General features: G+C 45.2%; 1 protein-coding gene across 4 annotated transcripts in view; it reads right to left on the bottom strand.

The window, feature by feature from the left end:
- The window catches only part of GPATCH8 (G-patch domain containing 8), a 58858-nt gene that overhangs the window by 13350 nt on the left and 25831 nt on the right, over window positions 1–19677 (bottom strand). For 2 of the 4 annotated variants that reach the window (XM_075443705.1, XM_075443704.1), the window contains exons 2-5: window positions 10781–10825; window positions 8620–8687; window positions 8038–8124; window positions 4144–4287 (exon numbers count right to left, since the gene is read on the bottom strand). In XM_075443705.1, coding sequence (XP_075299820.1) covers window positions 4144–4287; window positions 8038–8124; window positions 8620–8646 — 258 coding nt within the window. In that variant the 5' untranslated portion in view covers window positions 8647–8687; window positions 10781–10825. The remainder of the gene's footprint in view (window positions 1–4143; window positions 4288–8037; window positions 8125–8619; window positions 8688–10780; window positions 10826–19677) is intronic. The other 2 variants (XM_075443703.1, XM_075443707.1) reach the window with 1 other exon arrangement.

The following is a 19677-nucleotide window of genomic DNA, read 5'->3' as shown; positions in this document are numbered from 1 at the left end:
CAGGCCTTGCACACTGAACTTACTGAACACTCCGTGTATAAATGCTCTTCCCTAAATGTGTTTGCCACCAGCAAAGGAGCAGCTACTGCGTTAGGAAAAATACCATGGGTTTTTTGAGGCTAAAGCATCTCTACAGCAGAGAAGCCTCCCACGTAACGCCAAGCACCTCGGAGATTCTCTCCTTGGTCTTCTAACCCAAGCTGTGCTTGAAGATACAAGTGGCTGGAAAGCACAGGCCCAGCTCTCCCCAGAGCAGAAAGTTCAGGGGTTGGATTCAGAGTACTCAACCACCACAGCAGTGACTGTGTTGGTAGTTTTATTGTGCTTTAGCAGATCCCTCCCCCTTGGCATTAGAAGCAAAGATTCGGATCACTAGGGCATGACAAGAACTGCAGATCGATAGTTTCGGTTCCTAGTTCCACCCTCTTTGCCAAAGAGCTCCTTTATGGAAATCTATTCCCTTTGTCATTTTATAAAGAGAATCTATGCAGAATTAATCATTTACATCTACAAAATGCCACACTTTTAGAAAAAATAAACAAAAAAATATGTAAAAGACTGCATTTCAATACTGGTTAGTGTTCTCACAGTGAGCCTGGCAGAAGTTCACACAGGAACACGACTGGTTTTCGCACTGGTTTCAGAAGGTGAATGTTTTTACTCTGTTGGGTCAGTGACTCAGTAAACAGCTCAACCCTTCAGCAGGCGTGCCAGCAGGAAGAGGTGACCCTATGAGAGATTCTCTACATTAGTTCTTGGATGAAGTACAAAGACAGCAGCAGCTGACTAAGTGCTACATTACTTACACCTAAGATAATTCCAACCGTAACAATTTTTGCAAGCTGCTCTAAGTGACAGGCAATACAGATTAGGTTTATTTGACATTTACTCGGGTACAACCCCAAATAAGGTGACCCACCTGCATCTTCACGCAAATCTAACATGAAGTGTTCTATCGCAATACCAGAACCCAAAACCGAATTCAGGGCCCACCTGGACGTAACACCCTAAGAATACACTCCCACCAAGTCCAGAGTATTCCAGGACTATGGGAGCTCTCAAGCATCTCGACAACACATATCTGCAGGAAAGCAGCAAAAAAATACCCTGGGTCCATCTTCTCTATTCAAGTTCCTCACTAGTTGCAAGAGAACTTTTCTTCCTACAATTGCCTTGTTCTGCATTTGTCTGTTAATCATGATGCCTCCTTTGACAGTCAGGACTGTGGAACAGCAGGGGCAGGGGTCAGCTGCCAGTCCTTCTAGTTGCCCGACTCAAGAGCTTACACCTGAAGAAAGCCCACTAAAGGTATCAGTAGCTTCCGGGGGTACAAAAAGTTACGAGATCTACGGTCACAGCATTTTTCAGTTGCTCACTGAAGCATCTTTAAGGGAACCGAGTTTATTTTTCCTCCTGCAGTGCCATCTGTATGAACTCAAGTTGCTTTTAGTCCTCTGGCTTCCCCTGAGAGGGACTGACCATTTGGTGGCTAGATAGGGTTACTGTTCTTTAAAACATCTGCACTTCTCATTTCAAGTATCAACCACATTAAAAAAAAAAATCTAGAGGACAACATTGCACACCTCCAACAAGATGCTTAAAATACAACAACTTAGGCCAATGGTTTGTGATATTAAATTGAAGATTATTTTCCCAGTTAACGTAATGTAGAAATACTGGCTTTTGGATAGAAACTTGGTGTTGAGGTTGATTCAGATATATCTGAATGCTATATGAAACCAGTATAGTCAGGAAATAATAATAATAAAACCTCCCCTTTAATTGTTTGGTGTTGACAAGTTGGTGGGTCCAAAATTTATCCGGTAGGGATCAATACACTTACCTATCGTCCCTGTTTCGCAATAATCCTGAGTTCCTTCCTGGAATACAAGACAGCGTCTTTATAACTCGGGAGCGGAAAGGGATCTGAGGGTGGAACATCTATTTACAGGGACAGCCTAATGCTCCCTGAGCCACAGAAGGCATAAGCAAACACTTCAATGTCGCGGGTACGTTTAACCAAAAATACTTAAAAGCAAAAATGAACCGGCGGAAACTGTTCAACAAGCTCACAAAAAGGCAAAAATGAAGCACTGCTGCCTCAAGAATTACCGCTGAGAAGACAAAACACTGCAGATAATATATACCAAGCCAGTTTGCTCTAATTACCTAGGATACCGTAATGTCTCATCTTTCCAGGAAAGCCTACTGATTAGCCTACTTTGAAGAAAACTTCATGTTTTTCCAAAAAAACCCCGTTAGCTTTTATGTAGCCTTGCCGCCTTGTCCAAAGAGGCAAAATGTGCAACAGCAATGTGCAACGTACTATAAAAAAAACCCACAGTGCTTTTCAAACTACCTTCTCATTTAGGATAGACTGCTCAAAATGAGCCTATCTTGAGCGGTAACGAACAACAGAAGCCAGATAGTGTTACTTATGCAAATTTACCTTCATTATTTCTAGGTAGTTTCAAGTTCACTGCCTGAACACTGACCCAATGGGGCGACACACATTTCAGCACGACAAAGCTGGACAAGCAATTTTTTCCCTAAGCAAAGCGTGATTGCTTCTTTGTTTAAATCCCTGTGTAACTAGAAATTAATGCTGGGTGACACAGTGAGAATTTGAAGGCTCATTTTCTCCAAAGCCTGCCTGAAGTTACTGCAACGGATGCAAATTATCCAAGAACATCAATCCTTTAAAGATAACCAGCAGTATCAAGGAACTCCCGGATTCTTTCTACCAATGAGAAGGTTACACCAAGTAATTTGTCATTGTTCCCAAGACATTTTTCTTTTGGGTCACTCTTCTTGCCCCCCTGCTGACAACTCCTTTTATACCAATGAGGGGTGGTTGCTTTCCACAGGTTTGTTTCTTCTTCCGCAGCATTTCTAGACGCTAGCAAGACTCTCAGCCTTGCCAGCCTCACGTCAGCCCCCCTTTTAATGACCCACGGGTTTTGAACAGGAGTTGATATAATCACGCTGCATCACCACGCTGTAAGAATGCAACGCCAACAGGTCCCTCCATCTCCTAAGTAGATGTGTGTAATTGCACTCAGGTTTCATCCAAGTCGATGGAAAACTTCAGATGAAGTACACTGCTATCAGGTATCACGACTGACTGCTCGGTCAAAGCAGCCCATCTTCCCACCACAAAGTACATGAATAATTTCTGTTCTTAATCCTATTAAACCACAATTCATCACAGTACTCAAACAGAAATTGCCCTGCCATGAGAAGTGCTGTTAAGGATCCCCTCGTGAATTTACCTCCAACTATCATATCCTATACTTAATGCATGGGGGGAGGGGAACGGCACAACCCATACTCTGTAACGCCATATTCTTGCTTTTAAGCTGTTGCTTCACTGCTATTTTACAAGATCTAGTACTCTACAGCACAGCCTCCAGAAGTTATCAGCATTTTAATGATGGTATTGTCAGAATTTATGACTAGGAATATCAAAAAACCTCCTCTGAGCAATTTCATCTCTAGATGAGCACAACGCTGCTATCTGCTGTACATTTACATCTCATTTAGCAGCTTCAAATGGTCAAATAGATTGGGCTAACACAGGAACTTTTATTATTTACTGTGCAGTATGAGGTGTCATGTAGATACTGCGGTACATCCCCACCTTGGGACCAAAGCCAGCTCCTCCAGACTCTGAATCCACCTTCTCCAGAGGCTTAGAAAATTTGGAAGGTGTTCCTTTCTTACAGTTCCTTGGACATAGCCTGCTCTGTTTTCAGTAACCGGACAGAACACAGACTAAAGCGTTACCACGCGCCCACGTGGCATACCATCGGTCTCCAGAGCTGCACTGTCTTAAAAGCTGATGCAAACTAGGAGCCATCCACATCCATCTGTATTCGTCCCAGTCTGGCAGCAGCCCATTCCAGCCCATGGGTCATCCAAAACTGGGCTCTCCTTGATGCCAGCAGTGAGCTGCAGTTTTTTGCTTGTTGTTTTGAGTTTTTTTAAATGCATGGTGGGCATAGGAATCTTAACCAGTGACACAAAACACCTATCCCTGGGGCTATGAGGAAAAAAGATACACTGGGGAAATTCAAAGTAGTAACCACAGACACGCTGCAGTGAATATCAAACTGATGAACCGTGCTATCAACACGTGTTTACCTGCTTGTGAGCATGATCGTAAGAGTTTATGTGGTTGTCAAACTCTTGATGCTTTTGATACTGCTTGTCACAGAGTTCACAGTAGAAGTTTGCTCTGAGGTCTTCCAAAGCCTTGGCAATTGCCTTTTCTTTATCAACATAATCCTGCAAAATTAATAAAAAAAATCTTCTGTTAAACTCCCTGTAAAACAAACTGGAAGATAACGAACTAGTTCTTTAAGGAAAAATAGTCTTTCAGAAAAACTTAGCGTACACCAACGATTTGATTTAAGCAGCTGACCAGTCTTTGCAAATTGAAAGGTACAAAGCATAACTGCAATACTACAAACCCAGCCCCGACTCAGTTTCCTAACATAGAACACAACCTTGTCAGTAGCACAGGTATTAGTAAAAGGAGACTGCTTAGAGAAAGAAATCTAGTGCTGATGGCAGGAAGGCCGTCGGGGCTGCAAGGAGAGTCTCAGATAAAGAGGTTCAAAGCCTCAAGCTAACACAAACAAACTGGCAGCTGCCTGCTCACATAAGGTGCACAAAATATGCATCAAACCACAGAAGATCACTGCTTTTGGAACAGAATCTTAGAACTTTAAATGTTGATACTTCCTCCATTTTGAGTGCTAACAGATGTCTGCTTGATCTCAGTGTGCCTGCAATTCAACAGGGAGGAACCCAGCGCTGCAGCTGGGAAAGCACAGTTCAGAAACCGTGGAGCCTAACTCCCTTCAGTGTCATTTTACAGTCAGTAAAATCCTCCCAGGAGCAATGCTGTCCATTAAGCCAAGCTCAAACACAGTGATTACACTTGGAGTGGGTACAGGTAGTTGCCTTTCAACAAAAGATGGGCAGGGAGATCGCCTTAGAGGCTGCAGACAGTATTTTTTTCTTATATAATTCAACATTTGTATAGGTGCAAAACTAAACCTCCAAGAAAAGATGAGGTGTCTAAATTGGCAATGGTCACATCCTCCCCTTTTTTGCTGTAAAGAAAAGCAGCAGCTTTTGGACTGGCAGAGTCAAAAAGCTCTGGGACGCTGTGGAAATCCCAGTCCAAGGCACACAGCCCCTGTGCCTGGCAGCAAGCCTGTGCTGCTCCCCGAGCCCCGTCCCCCAGTCCTGAGGGCTCAGTGCCCGGGGGCTCAGCAACCTCCTCCTCTAGCCAGGTCGTTTCAGTCACAATCCCACCGGCAAAATTAATAAAACATCGCTGCTCTTTACAAGAAAGCCAGGGAAGGTTTCCCTTAACAAGATGGAAGCACACTGATGCACGCTGGAAAAAAAAAAAAGCTACAAATGCTGCATGACGAAGTACGCCGTACTAACATCAGCATAGCCTGTATAGCTATTTACCATACGCTTTTCAACTGGAATAAAGAGAAGTTATGTAAGAAAAAATAGCCTAACATTTGAGGAAAAAGCACCTAAGAGTTTGTCTTCCGTACAAACTACTTCTGGGAAATTTCCTTGCATTAGCAAGAGGAGCTAGCAAACATTTAAAAAGGACAATACTACGGAAGCTTTGTTTCTTTTTATTTAATATCTTGTCCAAGGCAGTATGGTTTATCTCCCAGTTACCACATCAAAATTATATTAAAATAATATTGCTGAGCATGTTTTCTATCATGCAAAAATCATGTAAAAAATTTCAAAACCCGAGGGGGTAAAAAAAAACCAAACTGAAAAATTGTACTGCTAAAAGGTTTTTTTCCATTTAAAGCACTGTTCACCTTCTAAACTGAAAAAAAAAAATTATTTCAAGTTCCTGCTTCCATCTATTACTGGAGGCCCTTGTTAAGAAGAAAATCAACAAAACTATCTCGAGGTTTGAGCCTGAAAAGGGTCCCCAAGAAGACAAGCAAGGAAAACAGAGCAACGTGAGATCCACAGAACAATGACATTTAAAGTTCCTCTGAAACCCTGAACAAGCTTCCTGCGCCACGTGTAGGTTTTTTTCAGAAAGCATCCTGTGGCTAAACAATGAAAACACAGCGACTGGAGTGATCAGAATCTATACAAAAGAAGGGAATTAAAGAACATTTCTTGCTTGCTTCTTGGTTGCAGTTATCCGAAATTCCTTTGAGACTCACTGAATGGCTAATCAGGATGCGGCCACAGTTGGCAATTACATAATGGACTCCTGCGGAGCAGTGAAAAAAAAATGACGCTTGCAGAGATTTTTCACAGATTAATATAGAAATGCAAGAGCCCAACGATAAAGCATGCTAATAGACACACATCCAGTTGGGAGAGCCTGCTGTTGCCCCACAGAGTTCCTGAAAAAAAAGCTGTGCTGAATAATGGCAGGAAGGCAAAACAGTCTCAGCGAGCAGCGCCTGTTCGACTGCGCTTGGAAAGGCAACTGCAAAACCCAAGAACTTCACCATAAATCGCACTGCAGACCCCAGATAAAACATCATTACACCCAATTCACACATGAGCTCCTACCAACCGCTCTCAAACCAAGAGACACTTTGTACTCGACAGCTGCTGCTGTCTGAAGGTGCCCAGCATCGCAGCTGGGGTTTGCTGCGGAGAGGGAACCCAGCTTTCAGCCGCACGCTGCCCGGGAACGGCCAACGTCACGGCCAAACCCTCCCTTTGCAGCGTGCGAGCAGCATGCCACCCAGCAGGAGAGAAAAAACAACAAAACGGAGAAACATCTTCAAGAACATGCACCTGGACCGAGAGGAACTGTTCAGCACCGGCTGCATGAGCCCATTTAAGAGCATACTTGTACTTTAAAGTGTGCCAGAAGAGATCATTAACTGCATTCAGCTCCAAACTAATAATTAGCTTTAAAAGTAATTACAATGGCTTTTATTTTTAAATGAACAAATATACCAGCAATTCACTTAGTGAGCAAGTCAAGGTCTCAACTTCAAGGGGAAAAAAAAAAAAATCAGGAAAGGAGGCTACAAATTTTTGTAGCTGAATAAACTGTCTGCAGTATTAACTGTTGAACTGGTGAAATGGAATTTTAGATTTGCCATGGTTATATTTAATTCTAATGGAATTGAAACTCCTTTTCCATCATTGCTCAAAGAAATAAAATTTATGCAAAACTGGCACTTTATTCTTATGTCATGGGCTCTTCTTGAACCCCAGTACTTGTCAAATCTCTGGACAATGAAATAAGCAGGTTTTCCTAAGACTTGATGCAGTTCACAGGCTGGTAAGTGGCACAGTGGATTAAAGGACTAGCAAAGACCATGTCTCCACAGAGAACACACTCACAGCTCAGCCAAGTTTGCTCCAACACATCAAATGCCAACACGAGGGCCCATTTTTATCATTAAAAAGATAATAGTCTTTGGTTTACAAAAAACCCACAGGTTTTGTAAACCATATGGAAATACAGAAATCTTCTGGGGGTTTTTAATGTTGCCTCAGAAATTCTTCCAACGAGACACAGCACACTGACTTCTCAAAACTGCAGCCATGTCCTGCCTTTTCAAGGAAAGCAGGATTTGTGCAACAGTATCGTAACGCGCGGCTTGCTCAGAAACAACAGAAGATCTGCTCCACTTCCAGGAACTGCCCATCTAACACGTGCGTCTGCACATTTTGGCAGGTTCGCTAATCAAACCGGGCAGCCCTGGGCCTGGGGAAGGCCGTGTTCTGCTTACCCTAGGACCGTTCTTGCCAGAACTGGAGCAAAGCACACAGAGAAAGCCCTGCTGCTACGCTGTAGCTCTTAAGCAGCAAAAACATCAAAGCTAATTTCAGGAAATGAATTACCAGTTCATTAAAATATAAATAATCTCAACAACGACAAAACAAGAATGCTGAATTCCTACTACCATTGCTGCAGCCTAACGAAAACCGCTCTGTCCTATCAGAACAAATCCCCCCCACTCTGCCCACAGAACTCTCATGGTAACGCCCCTGTCTCAGTACCTTGTATTTCTGCCTCAGCTCCTCGGTGTCTTCTTTCTCCACCTCCAGTACACGCCTCCGCTCAGTGGCATCTTCGGCGTAGTCGAGCTTTTATTTAAAAAAAAAAAAAAAAGAAGAGATGCAGTTTGTCCCATAAATATTTTGCACTACTCAGTCTGCCAGAATGCGTAATTCTACAAAAACGAGGTTTGAAACAGAATCTTTGCACACTGTACTGCACTTTCCCTCTTTGATCCTCCCCCAGCGTAACCCACACGCACAACGGCTGGCTCGTTAATCCTCCGAGGCGGAGGCTCCCAGCAGGCCCATCCGCTGCTGGCAGCGGCCTCAGCTTTGCCGAAGTGAAATCACCAAGCCCAGGAGTTTCAGAGGGCATCCAGACCTCAGAAGTCAGGTACCCACAGGTAAACACAGTATGTATTTTGAGCACAAGTGTTTTCTTGCTGTGTTGATTTAAGAGCAAGCTTTTCTTTACCTTTGATGTGCAAATTCTCATTTTTAAATGGTTTCCCTATTGAGTCCCCAAGAGCCACGCAAGGAGCGACAGGGTGCAGGGCAGGAGCCAGAGCCGGGCGCACTTACCTCCATCTCCATCCGCCCCATGCCCATGACATCGTACTTGACGACGATAGGGATGGGATCTGTCCTCCCTGCAAGAGGAACACACAGAGAGGTGGTCAGCGGCCGGCCCGTCGCCACAGCTCGCTTTACACATTGGGTTTGGGTGGTTAGAGATCTTGCCTTGGAGTGCAGAGACCAGAAAGCTACAGTGAACCAAACACAAGCCATTCTCACAGCTTACAGCCAAACCTGCTTCTCGGCTCCAAACCGGTTACAGTTCAATGCACCCCGAGTACTGATAAATGGTATTTTCTGAACATTAACTGGGCACGTAAAATATTCTTGCGGTTAATGTTCAACCATGCCAAGTCCTAGGGCAGGGCTCTTAACAGGACTTGAGAAACGAACAGTCCCCCTCCAGGCTTCCGCATCAGGCAAGACACACTGCTCATCTGCTGCTGCCTGTGAAAAAGCTGTTAAATACATTTTACTGCTCTACCACATTAATAATTGATCAGGACTTTCCTGTACAAGATGCGGAAGCCTCCCTCCCGCCAACTTTCATCCCTTCCCAAGAGTAAGGGAAGCTGACCGGGCAGCACGGCACGGAAGCCAGACTTCTTCCACCCAAAGCGACCGCCCGGCCCAGGCCAGGGGGTCCAGCAGCTGCTGCCCAGCTCCCGCCGAGAGATGCTCTGCCACTCGCTGTGTCACCCGTAAGCTGTGAAAAGGACTAGTTGCGAAGAAAATTGACTTTGAACTAATCAAACTATGCTGGAGATTTTTTTTTTTAAAAACATATCTTTAATCCACTCATAACCAGCCAAACAAAGCAAAATGGGGCAGACAAGCACTTTACTACCACAGCTTTTTTTTTTTTTTCAATTATTATTATTTTTATATTTACATCACAACTCGCGCTGTTCGTTGTGATGTAAGCCCACTGAAAAAGTACTTACCTTCTCCGGTGCATACCTTGAGTGAAAAAACAGAATGTTTACTGCCCTTATTATTGCTCTGGGTTTGGTGTAAACAACTGTTTGTTATACACACATACACATATATTATACCTTTGGGCTAAAAGATCGACAGGTTTTAATCATGCCAAATATATTTCATTGCCATCCACATGCGCAAAAGGTGAAAGTCTTTAACTGCCTCAGAAAACCTGTCCAGGCATCAGCTTCTCTCTCCTCCAATATCAGCTTTCTCTAGCCCCGGCGAAAGCGGCAGCCCACCGATCTCGGACTCCTCGGAGTCCTGCGAGGGCACCTGCTCTGGGCAGACTCTTTCCTTTTGAGCTCCTGAAGCACACAGGCATGGGTTTTTCCTTCAGAAACAAGCCCATTTAATGCATCGCTTTCCGGTTTTGTTTATATGCCCGGAAGTTTGACAGGCACATAGCCACCAAGTCCAAAATTAGTTCTTCTCACGCTGATCCAAAACAGTATTTTGGATCGAGCTTTCGTTTGGGTATTTTAAGTGTTCTCTGTTTGAAAATGTTTCTCTTACGCCCAATGGTATAATAAAGTAAGCAGTGACTGCAATTTTTAGCAAAAGGACCAAATTAAAGACAGGTTATAAAAATGACTTCCTAAGTGCAATATCACTTTCATAACGTCTCAGCCAGGGATTTACTGGTAAGCGGTGAACCCAAATGGAATGGCTGGCAGCCAGTGCCAACAATTTATATGCTTTTTTTTTTTTCTTCAAGCTTTTTTCTTTTTGTTTTGGTTTTTTGTTTGTTTGTTTCTCCAGCAATCGAGATGTTTCGATGCAGCCTCATTGCCCTGGTAAACCCCTGCGCACGAACAAAGCATCAGTACTTTTGCCTTCTAAGGCAGTCAAAGTTTGGTTTGGTTTTTTTTTTTTTTTTTTTCGAAATCTATTTGGAAATTGCAGTAGCAAGTGCTAGTGCCCATCGTGTTGGGGAAAAAATCAAGTTTGGACAGTATTAGAAATTTATGTTTAAACTGATTTTGGCAGTTCTAACACAAACAGAAACATCCCTTCTTAGCAATACCCTTTAATGAACAAGGATCAGACAAGTGTGCATAAAGAAAGGAAAGGAAAGGAAAATGAAAGACCAAGCAGAAGGATGATGGCTACAACAGAGAAAGTAAGCCTAACATTGGTGCACTGATGACAAAAGGAGTAATTCAGTCTGAAAATAAAAAATTACCACTGCTAAGTTTACCATCACCACAACAAGTCCAGGATCATAACGCTGTAAAAAAGAAACACCATTTGTTAGGCAGAAACCATCAGGGGCAGAAAACAGGCCGTTTGTAGTGGGCAGGTAGGATGGGTTAAAAGGAAATACAAGCTACGAGGCTTCTTCCTCACCCCTCCACCCCATCACCATGCTTCGTCCTGTGGAACCAGGGAGCGGGCAGATTGCAGCAGTTTCTTGTTTTCAGACCTGAGCTCGCAACCTGAAATTTCTGGGATTTGGAAGAGGCTGAGCTCCTGGCGACGGCCCCGTTTAAAAGGGGCACTGAGACACGGCTCAGCAGGCAGTTTGAAAAGGAAACAACTCAGGATCTTAAGGCAATTACACATACTTTGGGTCAAAAGGAGCTCTGTTTTCAGGTACGAGGAGAATACTCCATGTGAAAAACGATGCCTTTGTTTTAGCCTTCACCATCATTTCATTCCGAATGCAAAGCCACGGCAGCCGGCCAGCGCAGCCGCCCAGCGTGACATCCAGCCGCCCAGCGCCAAGCCCGAGCGCTCCCAGCACGTAACATGGCTCCGGACAGCGCTGCCCGTCCCCACCACCACAACCCCGGCTCCGGCCGGCGCGGTAGGACAGGCTGCCGGGCCCAGTGCCGGGTGTGGGGGAGCTCGCCCCGTGTCCTCGGAAAGCCCCTACGGTGGAGGGAGACGACCAGCCACCTCTCGCCCCACTGCCTGCCAAGCGGGCTGGGCAGAAGATGGAGAACAGCCAAAGGGGAAAAATGGGACTTTTTAAATTAAGCTCTTTAAGTTCTCCTTTTAAAGAACTTCCTGAAGAAAATTTATTCCAGAGCTACTGTGCATGACAATGGGATCTTCACCAGCACATAAACGTGGTTCTCGGATGTTGCGGGATTCCCAGCTTTAGGGCTCCTCCTGACCCTTTTCGGGTACACCAACACACTTTGAAGGGGAAAACTGGGTTTTCAGGGAAGGGCAACAACTCCCACACTTCATGCCACTATGCAGGGTTGCAAGTGCTGCCGCACCGACAGCTAATCCCCCCGGCGGTAACTCCTGCAGAACTCAAAGCTGTGTCCGTGCCCCGCGCCCCTACACCCCCGAAAATTCATTTTCTTTCTGAACCAGGTCACAAGCGCTTTCCTTCAAAGACTGGTCACAAGACACAGGCTACAAACCCCAAACCAGGGAGGGTTATTGTACAGAATGCTTCCACGCAAGGGGAAAACTCTGTGGAGGGGAGAAAGTATAAACCTCCAGCGGGATGGAAAAAACAAACAGCTTACACCAGTCGCACCTTAGAAAATCCAGTCTTAAAGTAAATGAAGCTTGCACTTATTTCCTTCGTTCATAAATGAGATTTCAAAACTGACCAGGTAATACTTGTTTTGTTTCCCTCTTCTTGAAGAAATGGGGTAATCTATCTCCTCGCCTGTGAAAAATTTCTCACCCTTAAATGCACCCCAACAGCCGCCCTCCCTCCTCGAGCCTGCGCCTGCCCGGAGCTCTGCCAGCAGCAGGCAGGTGGCACCTCGCCGGGCAGCCTTCTCCAAATTCACTCCTTCGTAATGGCACGGAGATGTTGGATACGAGCACCTGCTTTACCAGCAGCGCTATAAATGAACAAATCTTGGGAAAAGAGTTAATCCTAACGCTTCAGGGCTTTGGTATGAGACCCCACATCGTGCGGCACACGCAGCATTATCGTGTCACGGTTGCCCGCTGTGGGCTGCGGGCTCCGTCTCTGGACACGGCGGCAGATGCTGCTCTGCTCCTCGAACAGGACGCTGCACCAGATGGACCTGCCATCTGAGCCCGTCTAGAAACGCTGGCGACTGCACGTTTTATCTTTTTCTTATACAGCCAAAACAAAAAACAGCTTTCATCGACGATTTGCAGATTCAGCAGAACTCCTCCCTCCACTGCAACAGGCACAAGAAATTCCTGAAAGTCTGTTTAACGACAGAGGAAGAACAGGATGCTCCCAGTGAAAAAAAGATGTACCCCCAAAATTACACATTAACATCATTCAGCCAAATCTATCTCAGTGTATCGCTTCTGCCTAGCATGTGAGCACCAAAGAGGTAACAGAACAGCCTTAATCCTGCTCACTACGCTGACATTTTAATAGAAATTCCTCCCAGGTACAAGCTTTGGGGGAAATAATCCTAGAGGACTGATTAATATCACACTCTTCATCGGAAGAGAATTTCCCAAACCAAGTGTCTCGGGAGGATACAAACGAGGATGTGATCTCACTGAGCACAGACAACTTTTACTTACTATCTTTAAGCTACAGCTGAAGACAAAACCATGGCAAGAGACAACCGTGTAGGAGGTTTTAATTGCTCTTGGAAAGGGACTGCCGCAGAGATCAGGAACACGGCCGCGTGCAGGCAGCACTGGGGAGTCTGACGATCACATCACTGGATTTGCTCCGATGGAGAAGGGTCGGTGTGTTTAGTCCCCTGCGCTGCAAACCCCGCTGCGGGCTGTGAGGGGTGAACAGGTGCCCGGAGCCAGGTACCAGCACCCACAGCTGCAGGATGCGGCCCCCACACAGCCACACTGTCTCCGTGCAGATGAGAGACAGCGAGGGGTCGTGGTGGTCGTGGAGGAGTTTCATTTTCCAAGATTCAGATTTTGCAAGCTCTCAAAACCTTCCTGGGTCTACTGCGTGTTTTCACAGCCCAACAACAGTGATACTGAAAATTCAGACTCCTCATTCAGTACATCACAAGGGGAGAGATGAGGAAATCCAATGTTTTTTCCTAGTGAGCAAGCCCTGGCATGCTCTGTGGTGCTCCTTGCTGGCTAAAAATGACGTTATCAAGCTTGTTCCACTTGCTGCAAGAAGCAAACAAAAAAGGGCAACCTTTCATCCTGGTCTCCTTTGGAAATTAGATTTGTGAGCTCATCCTGTTTATGCCAGATTTCTGGAAGGGGTCACAAAATAAAGAGATTCAAACAAAGTCTGAAACGTCTGTCATCCTCAATGACGAGCGTCAAGTCCCAGCGAGGAGCAACTGTTCTCCAAGTACACAAAAACTGCACTGTGACCTTAATCCTTACTAAGCAGGGGAGAAATGACAAGCGAAAGACAAGTGGCAAACACCCCAGTCACATGGAAAACTTCAAACAGGAGCTCAAAACTTCTTGACACGCAAGCCAGGGGTGACACTTGCAGAAAACCAAGCAGAGCTCCCTGAACTTTTGCAAGGGAAAGCACATAGCAGAGTCTGGGCCAAAAACCATCCCTAACCCAAAGGATGATCAATGGTATTAGAGAACAACGTGGAAGACGTTAGAGCAAGAACATCAGTCTTGGTTGATTGAGAATAGAAATCAGAGCTACGAGTCGCTGTCTGTCTGGGTCTCGGTAAGTGGATAGGGCTGAAGAGCCCCGTCCAGTTTAAGGCTACACTGCAAGGGGGGGCAGGTTGTGCATGGCCGTGACTACTTCCTTCCCACACCCCAGAATTCATAGTTTAATCAAACTGCTTTAACGCTATACAAGCACAAAGGGCAATACAGCCTGATACTAAGCCACGAGAAGGGCGTCTCCATCACAGTAAGCATGTGTCACTGAAAGAAGCATTACTTCATCGACTACGTACACTCAAGTACGCCATAAACTCCTCACCCGTAATCGAAGGAAGGATCTTGCACATCTGAAAGCAAACAAGGGGGCAACTGCTTCCCCCAAAGGAGACGGAGGCATTAAGTAAGCCTTCCTCTAGGTCTGTGGTCTTGGGGATTTCAGCATGGTAGTGAAGATTGGTGTGATGATAGCAGGCTTTCAAAGCCACACTACCCAGGTTTTTCAAAACTCACTTCACATGAAGATATTAGTCTTCAAACTATTGCAGTGATTTATGTTGCAAACATGCCTGGAAATGTTGGTCTATGCCAGAACTCGGGTTCCCACGAGGACATGTTAAGATACAAGAAGATAAGATTGTGTTCACATCTATTTCTTGGGTAAGGCTGCCAAATCATTCCATACTTCATGCATACAGGCACCGTTTCCCATTTTTATCTTTGCCTTTCATATTTTCTCATATTTCTTACAATGCTTCAAAACCCAGAAAGCAATACCACATTCCTCATTTCCTCATGGTGCTTTTCTCGGATGCTCATTGTTCCATGCTCTTAAGGCCACACAAACATCTACTCTGTCTGCCTTCAGGAGATCAGAGGATTTAACAGACGGAAAAATACATTAATATCTTAGCTGTAGGCCATTTGGTGAACTGGTGACAGAGCCAGGATCCAAGACCTCTGGAATTCAAATCCTGAGCCTATTTCTCCAAGCCGCAGCTGCCAAGCCATCACATTCGCAACTGATCTCGGTTGCTCGAGTGGTCAAAGCTCTGCTCATTACTCCCCACACAGCTAAGGAAACCAGAAAACACAGCGTGCATCACCTGCGGCCACCTGACACAGTCTTGGAAGAGTGACTCTCGCTGAGCTTGAGCTCCGAGATGAGAATTATCACAGAGGCTGCCAGAGAGCGGGTATTTCCCGCCATAGCCACAGGATCACTTCTTCACCTCTGGGCTCTCCTCCTCCCTGCACATCTTCCAGCGGTTCTTTCAGATGGTTCTGTTCTTCAGCTCAACTCATCCTTTGTACCAAGGGGGAAAACAAGAGCTTGTCTCCTTCTCTGGAGATATTCAAGACCCGCCTGGACAAGGTACTGCGCAGCCTGCTGTAGGTGACCCTGCTTCGGCAGGAGGGTTGGACTAGATGACCCACAGAGGTCCCTTCCAACCCCGAACATTCTGTGATTCTGTGAACAGATTTAGTGAAGAACATGCCAAATAAGAACTGCGTCGTAGTATAACTAAAAGGGGGGGAGTGATGACTATATTTATCATCACAGAATTTGCAAGTCAGAGCAGAAATCCACTTGTGCGTTTTTTTAATTGAAAACCATGCCACAAAAATACAGTCAGATGGAGGAACTGAATTCTAGCATTTTCTAATAAATTTTATACACACCAATACAATCTATATTGTGAGTCCGCAGCACACCTTGATCATCAGGAACAGCTCTGTCTTGACAATTTGTAAAGAGCTCAGTGTTTTTAGCCTGAGCGGAGGAGAACAAGCATGCAGGAAGGGGTTCACAGCTTGACATGGCACTGCCGAGAGCTCCCGTGACACTGAACACGGCTCTGACTGCAGGCAGCCTGCCGCCGCCTCCTCCTCCAGGAAGAGTCACCCAGCCTGCCAGAACAGTCATGCTGACATGATGCCAACACTTCGCTAAAAGCATAAGCAAACAAAAAGGAAGCTATTACTAAATAGGATTCAGGGGACAGAAAGTGCTTCTCTTGGACCACAGGCTACGGGTAAAGCTACTGCTACTTCAACCAACTGCCCCAAAAGGGACCTCCCTTTTCTAAACACAGCCGCCTGCTGCTCCTGCTTTCTGAAAAATGGAGACAGCCAAGTACTAGTACAAAACAGCATCCCACAAAGCATCCAGCCACCTTGAAACTTAACTTAGTTTCACACTGAGCAACATTTTCATCACAACAACAGTCAGTGATGAAAGAGCTGCCTTAGTCACCTGCAGACAACCGAGGAGCAAACTTTAGACATCGTTTCAAGGCTCAATTCCAGTCCTACACTAAAACCTCGTATTATCTAAACTGCATAATTCAACAACATAAATACTTAAGAGTAGCTATGCCATAACAAAAACATACATTATCTGTTGCCATAGCAAAATACTAGATTCTGATTCACCTCTCAGATATACCACAAAAGACCAGGATAATCCCAGCCTTGGGAATACTGTGGGAACTTGAATTAAATCAACCCTTTTAACTTCTCCAATTAATCATATGCTACATGCAGTTTGTGGTACAGGGAAACGTAACATAACTGCTCTCCGTACAGATGTTGGAGCAATTTTTAAAGCATCAAGGTTGCAGTCAAGCAAGCGCATTTCCTTAAGAGAGAACTTTAAAAAGGCAAATTTAGAAAAGTGTGTTGAATAATTACAGTTACTACCCAGCACCCACTCACAGGGCAACTGAGTATGAGCTAGACCACCAAAGCTGGTCAGTCCTTCTCAAGAGCCCCTTCCGTGTGGCCAGTTAACACCAGGCACACCTCCCGAACCGACTTTCCGCACTCTCCAAACCGCCTGTTTGCAGCAACCCCTTCCTGAGGGCTGCCTGCCCTCCTCCCCGACTGAGGAAGCAGCAGGACAACCCCGAGAACAGCGGGATGGCTGCGAATCCGCTCAGCAGGGCCAGAGACCGGGGCATTAACGACCCCGTAAAGCCTGCCTGCTCGCTCTCCGCTATCAGGTCTACCCTGCTGTCACCGTTCAGTATCACCAGCTCTGTCAGACATTCCCCACCACACGCTTGCAGTCCTGACCTCACCCCAGAGCCATCAAATTCTCTGGGCACGAATCCTTAGAGGAGCCAGATGTCCGATTCAAGAGAGCCAAATTAAAACACCAGTCTGAAACGCTAGGTCATTTCACTGTGTGTCCTACACGTCATCCTCTTTCCGAGTGCAGCAAACAAAGTCACACGTTCCCGTGTTTTCTGGCAAAGCAAGTTAATAGCCTTTGCCTCTCCTAAGGACAGTGTTTGCCTACTCTGTTTGGTTTTCTCTAGTCTAATTAGATGAGATTAAACTACTCGCATCTACACCTCTAGAGTACTATTACCTCATATTCAACACGTAAGTCCAAATGAAAAAAACAGAAGTTTTCAGCACCATTATTTTTTTAAACAAGACTTGTCAAAAAATTGAAAACACAGGGAAAATCTGAAGAGCTTATAAAAATATTTTCAAATGTATGATTAACATTACACTACTTCTGCATGTCAATCTCTCAATGCTTTTCATAATAATACTTTAACTTAACGAAATACTTCTTCCAAGAGAAATCATTAGAGTGTTTGAAGTCAAGCGTTCATTCAGCCTTCTCGTTCCCCTTCTGACTCTTACGTAACTCCCCTGATTGACTCACAATCCTTGGTCTCATTTAGCACGGGACTTCCCATGAAGGTCAGCCAGTGTTTTAACCACATCTTTCACTAGTTTTATTTTTCCAGCAGACCACAGAATTCTAGATTACCAATTACACGTGCTCCCCCCTCAAGAGGAAATAGTCTTCAATCACCATCTTCTCATTTGTTAGAGCACACCATCACACCATCTCTACAGAAGAGTGGTTCCCCAAACCATGCTTTCCAGACTGAAGAAGATCCTGGCAAACTCCTCTTCTGCTTTTTCATATTCATTGGCCATTTGTAAGTTGAAGCATCATTTCCAAATATAACACAAGTTGTTTGTGGAAAAAAATGTGAAAAACATCAGAGGCAGAGGAATGACTCTGCTGAATTCATTCTGAGCTTCTCAAGCAGTATTCTAGCACTGGCGTGGTCAGACAGAACAGCACTAGCCGCGCCTGATACTCCACTCAGTACGCATCTAAAACAAAAGATGCGGATGTGTTACAGTTCGCGTACTCCTTCTCTTACGACACTTCTCCCAGTAGCTCAGCTCTTCCGCCAGCACTGCAGCTGCCTGCTACGATGGTTAACAAGAGTGACACCCCAAGGCAGCAGCCCCGGGAGGTTCAGAATGACTCTGCTTCTGAAATTTTGCAGAGAATGAGCCAATCTGCTGGGTACCTTTGTACTACTAGTGCAGATGTTTACCACCAGCAAGCAATTAGCAAGTGTGAATTTAAGGCTATTCCCGCTACCATCCAGAGAAACAGTGCAGCATTCTCCCCGCTGGATTCTATCAACAGTGGCTAGTTAATGCAAGGAAGCCATCACAACGGTCCGGCAGGGTGAAGTTCTTGTTGAACAACAACATAAGGGCCTTATTAGAAGAAATACGCATTTATGATTGGCAAGTATAATGCAGCGTAACTTTCAGATTCACCGAAAATAAAGAGGGAACCCCAGTTCAGGTGAACATCTAGAATTAAAGGCTACATAACAAAAAAAACCACACTGAACTCAATTTCCTACTTAAAGTCAATTGCATTGAAAAAAGATGGACACCAACTCAATTCAATATACATAGACCAAAATTTAGGGTTTTGAGGGTTTGTTGCTGCAGTTGGATGCAGAAGGCCAGAGGCCATATCCACAGCTAAAGACTACCTGAAGTGGTTCTGCTTCTGCTGTACCTCCGAACTGCAGGACATTTAAAACTTCAGGCTCAAGCACAGCATGAAGCAAGCAGAGTTCACAGAGCTGCTCTGCAGTTACTCTCTTTACAGAGTTCACAGAGCTGCTCTGCAGTTACGTCTCTTTAGAAACCTCTCTTGGTCTTTTCTGAGGACAAAGGGAACATGGAAGAGGGGAAGAACTTTTTTGTTTTGCTCTTCCATTCTCAGTGCACAACAAATGACTTCACTCTTCAAACTCTTAGAATAAGCTTAAAATTGGACGCAAATGTTTCCTTCCTGGCAGTTTATATTTGGATTTTGGGACAATCTAAGATTAATGTAAAAAGGTCACTGGATAACGAATTAAACACTCCCCACATGACCATCATCAGTGCCACAGGCACAGGCTCTAGCTGCTCGTAACTCAGCAGGAATGCCCTTGACGTCTCTGTGTCGAGCAGGACCAGGGCAGCAGCCCTGCTCCACATCCTCCACCTCCCCGGCACCTCGGCCAGAGAGGCTGTTTGTCTGTCAGACAGACAGGCTGCCGCTCTCCTTCCAACAGGCACTATACAATGCCTGCATGCTCTAAAAAACCTGTATTAGGCAGGTTTCAGCACCTCCCTGGGTTAAACTAGACAGGCTATTCTTACTCCTGCACTTCTATTACCACACAGGAGGTGCAGGAAAACCCTCGCAGCCCACAACTATGATTTGTC

The sequence above is a fragment of the Opisthocomus hoazin genome, chromosome 26 (genome assembly GCF_030867145.1).
Source record: "Opisthocomus hoazin isolate bOpiHoa1 chromosome 26, bOpiHoa1.hap1, whole genome shotgun sequence".
Lineage (NCBI taxonomy): Eukaryota > Metazoa > Chordata > Aves > Opisthocomiformes > Opisthocomidae > Opisthocomus > Opisthocomus hoazin.
Note: the sequence above shows the minus strand (reverse complement) of the source record. Positions and strands in the feature narration are given on the sequence as shown.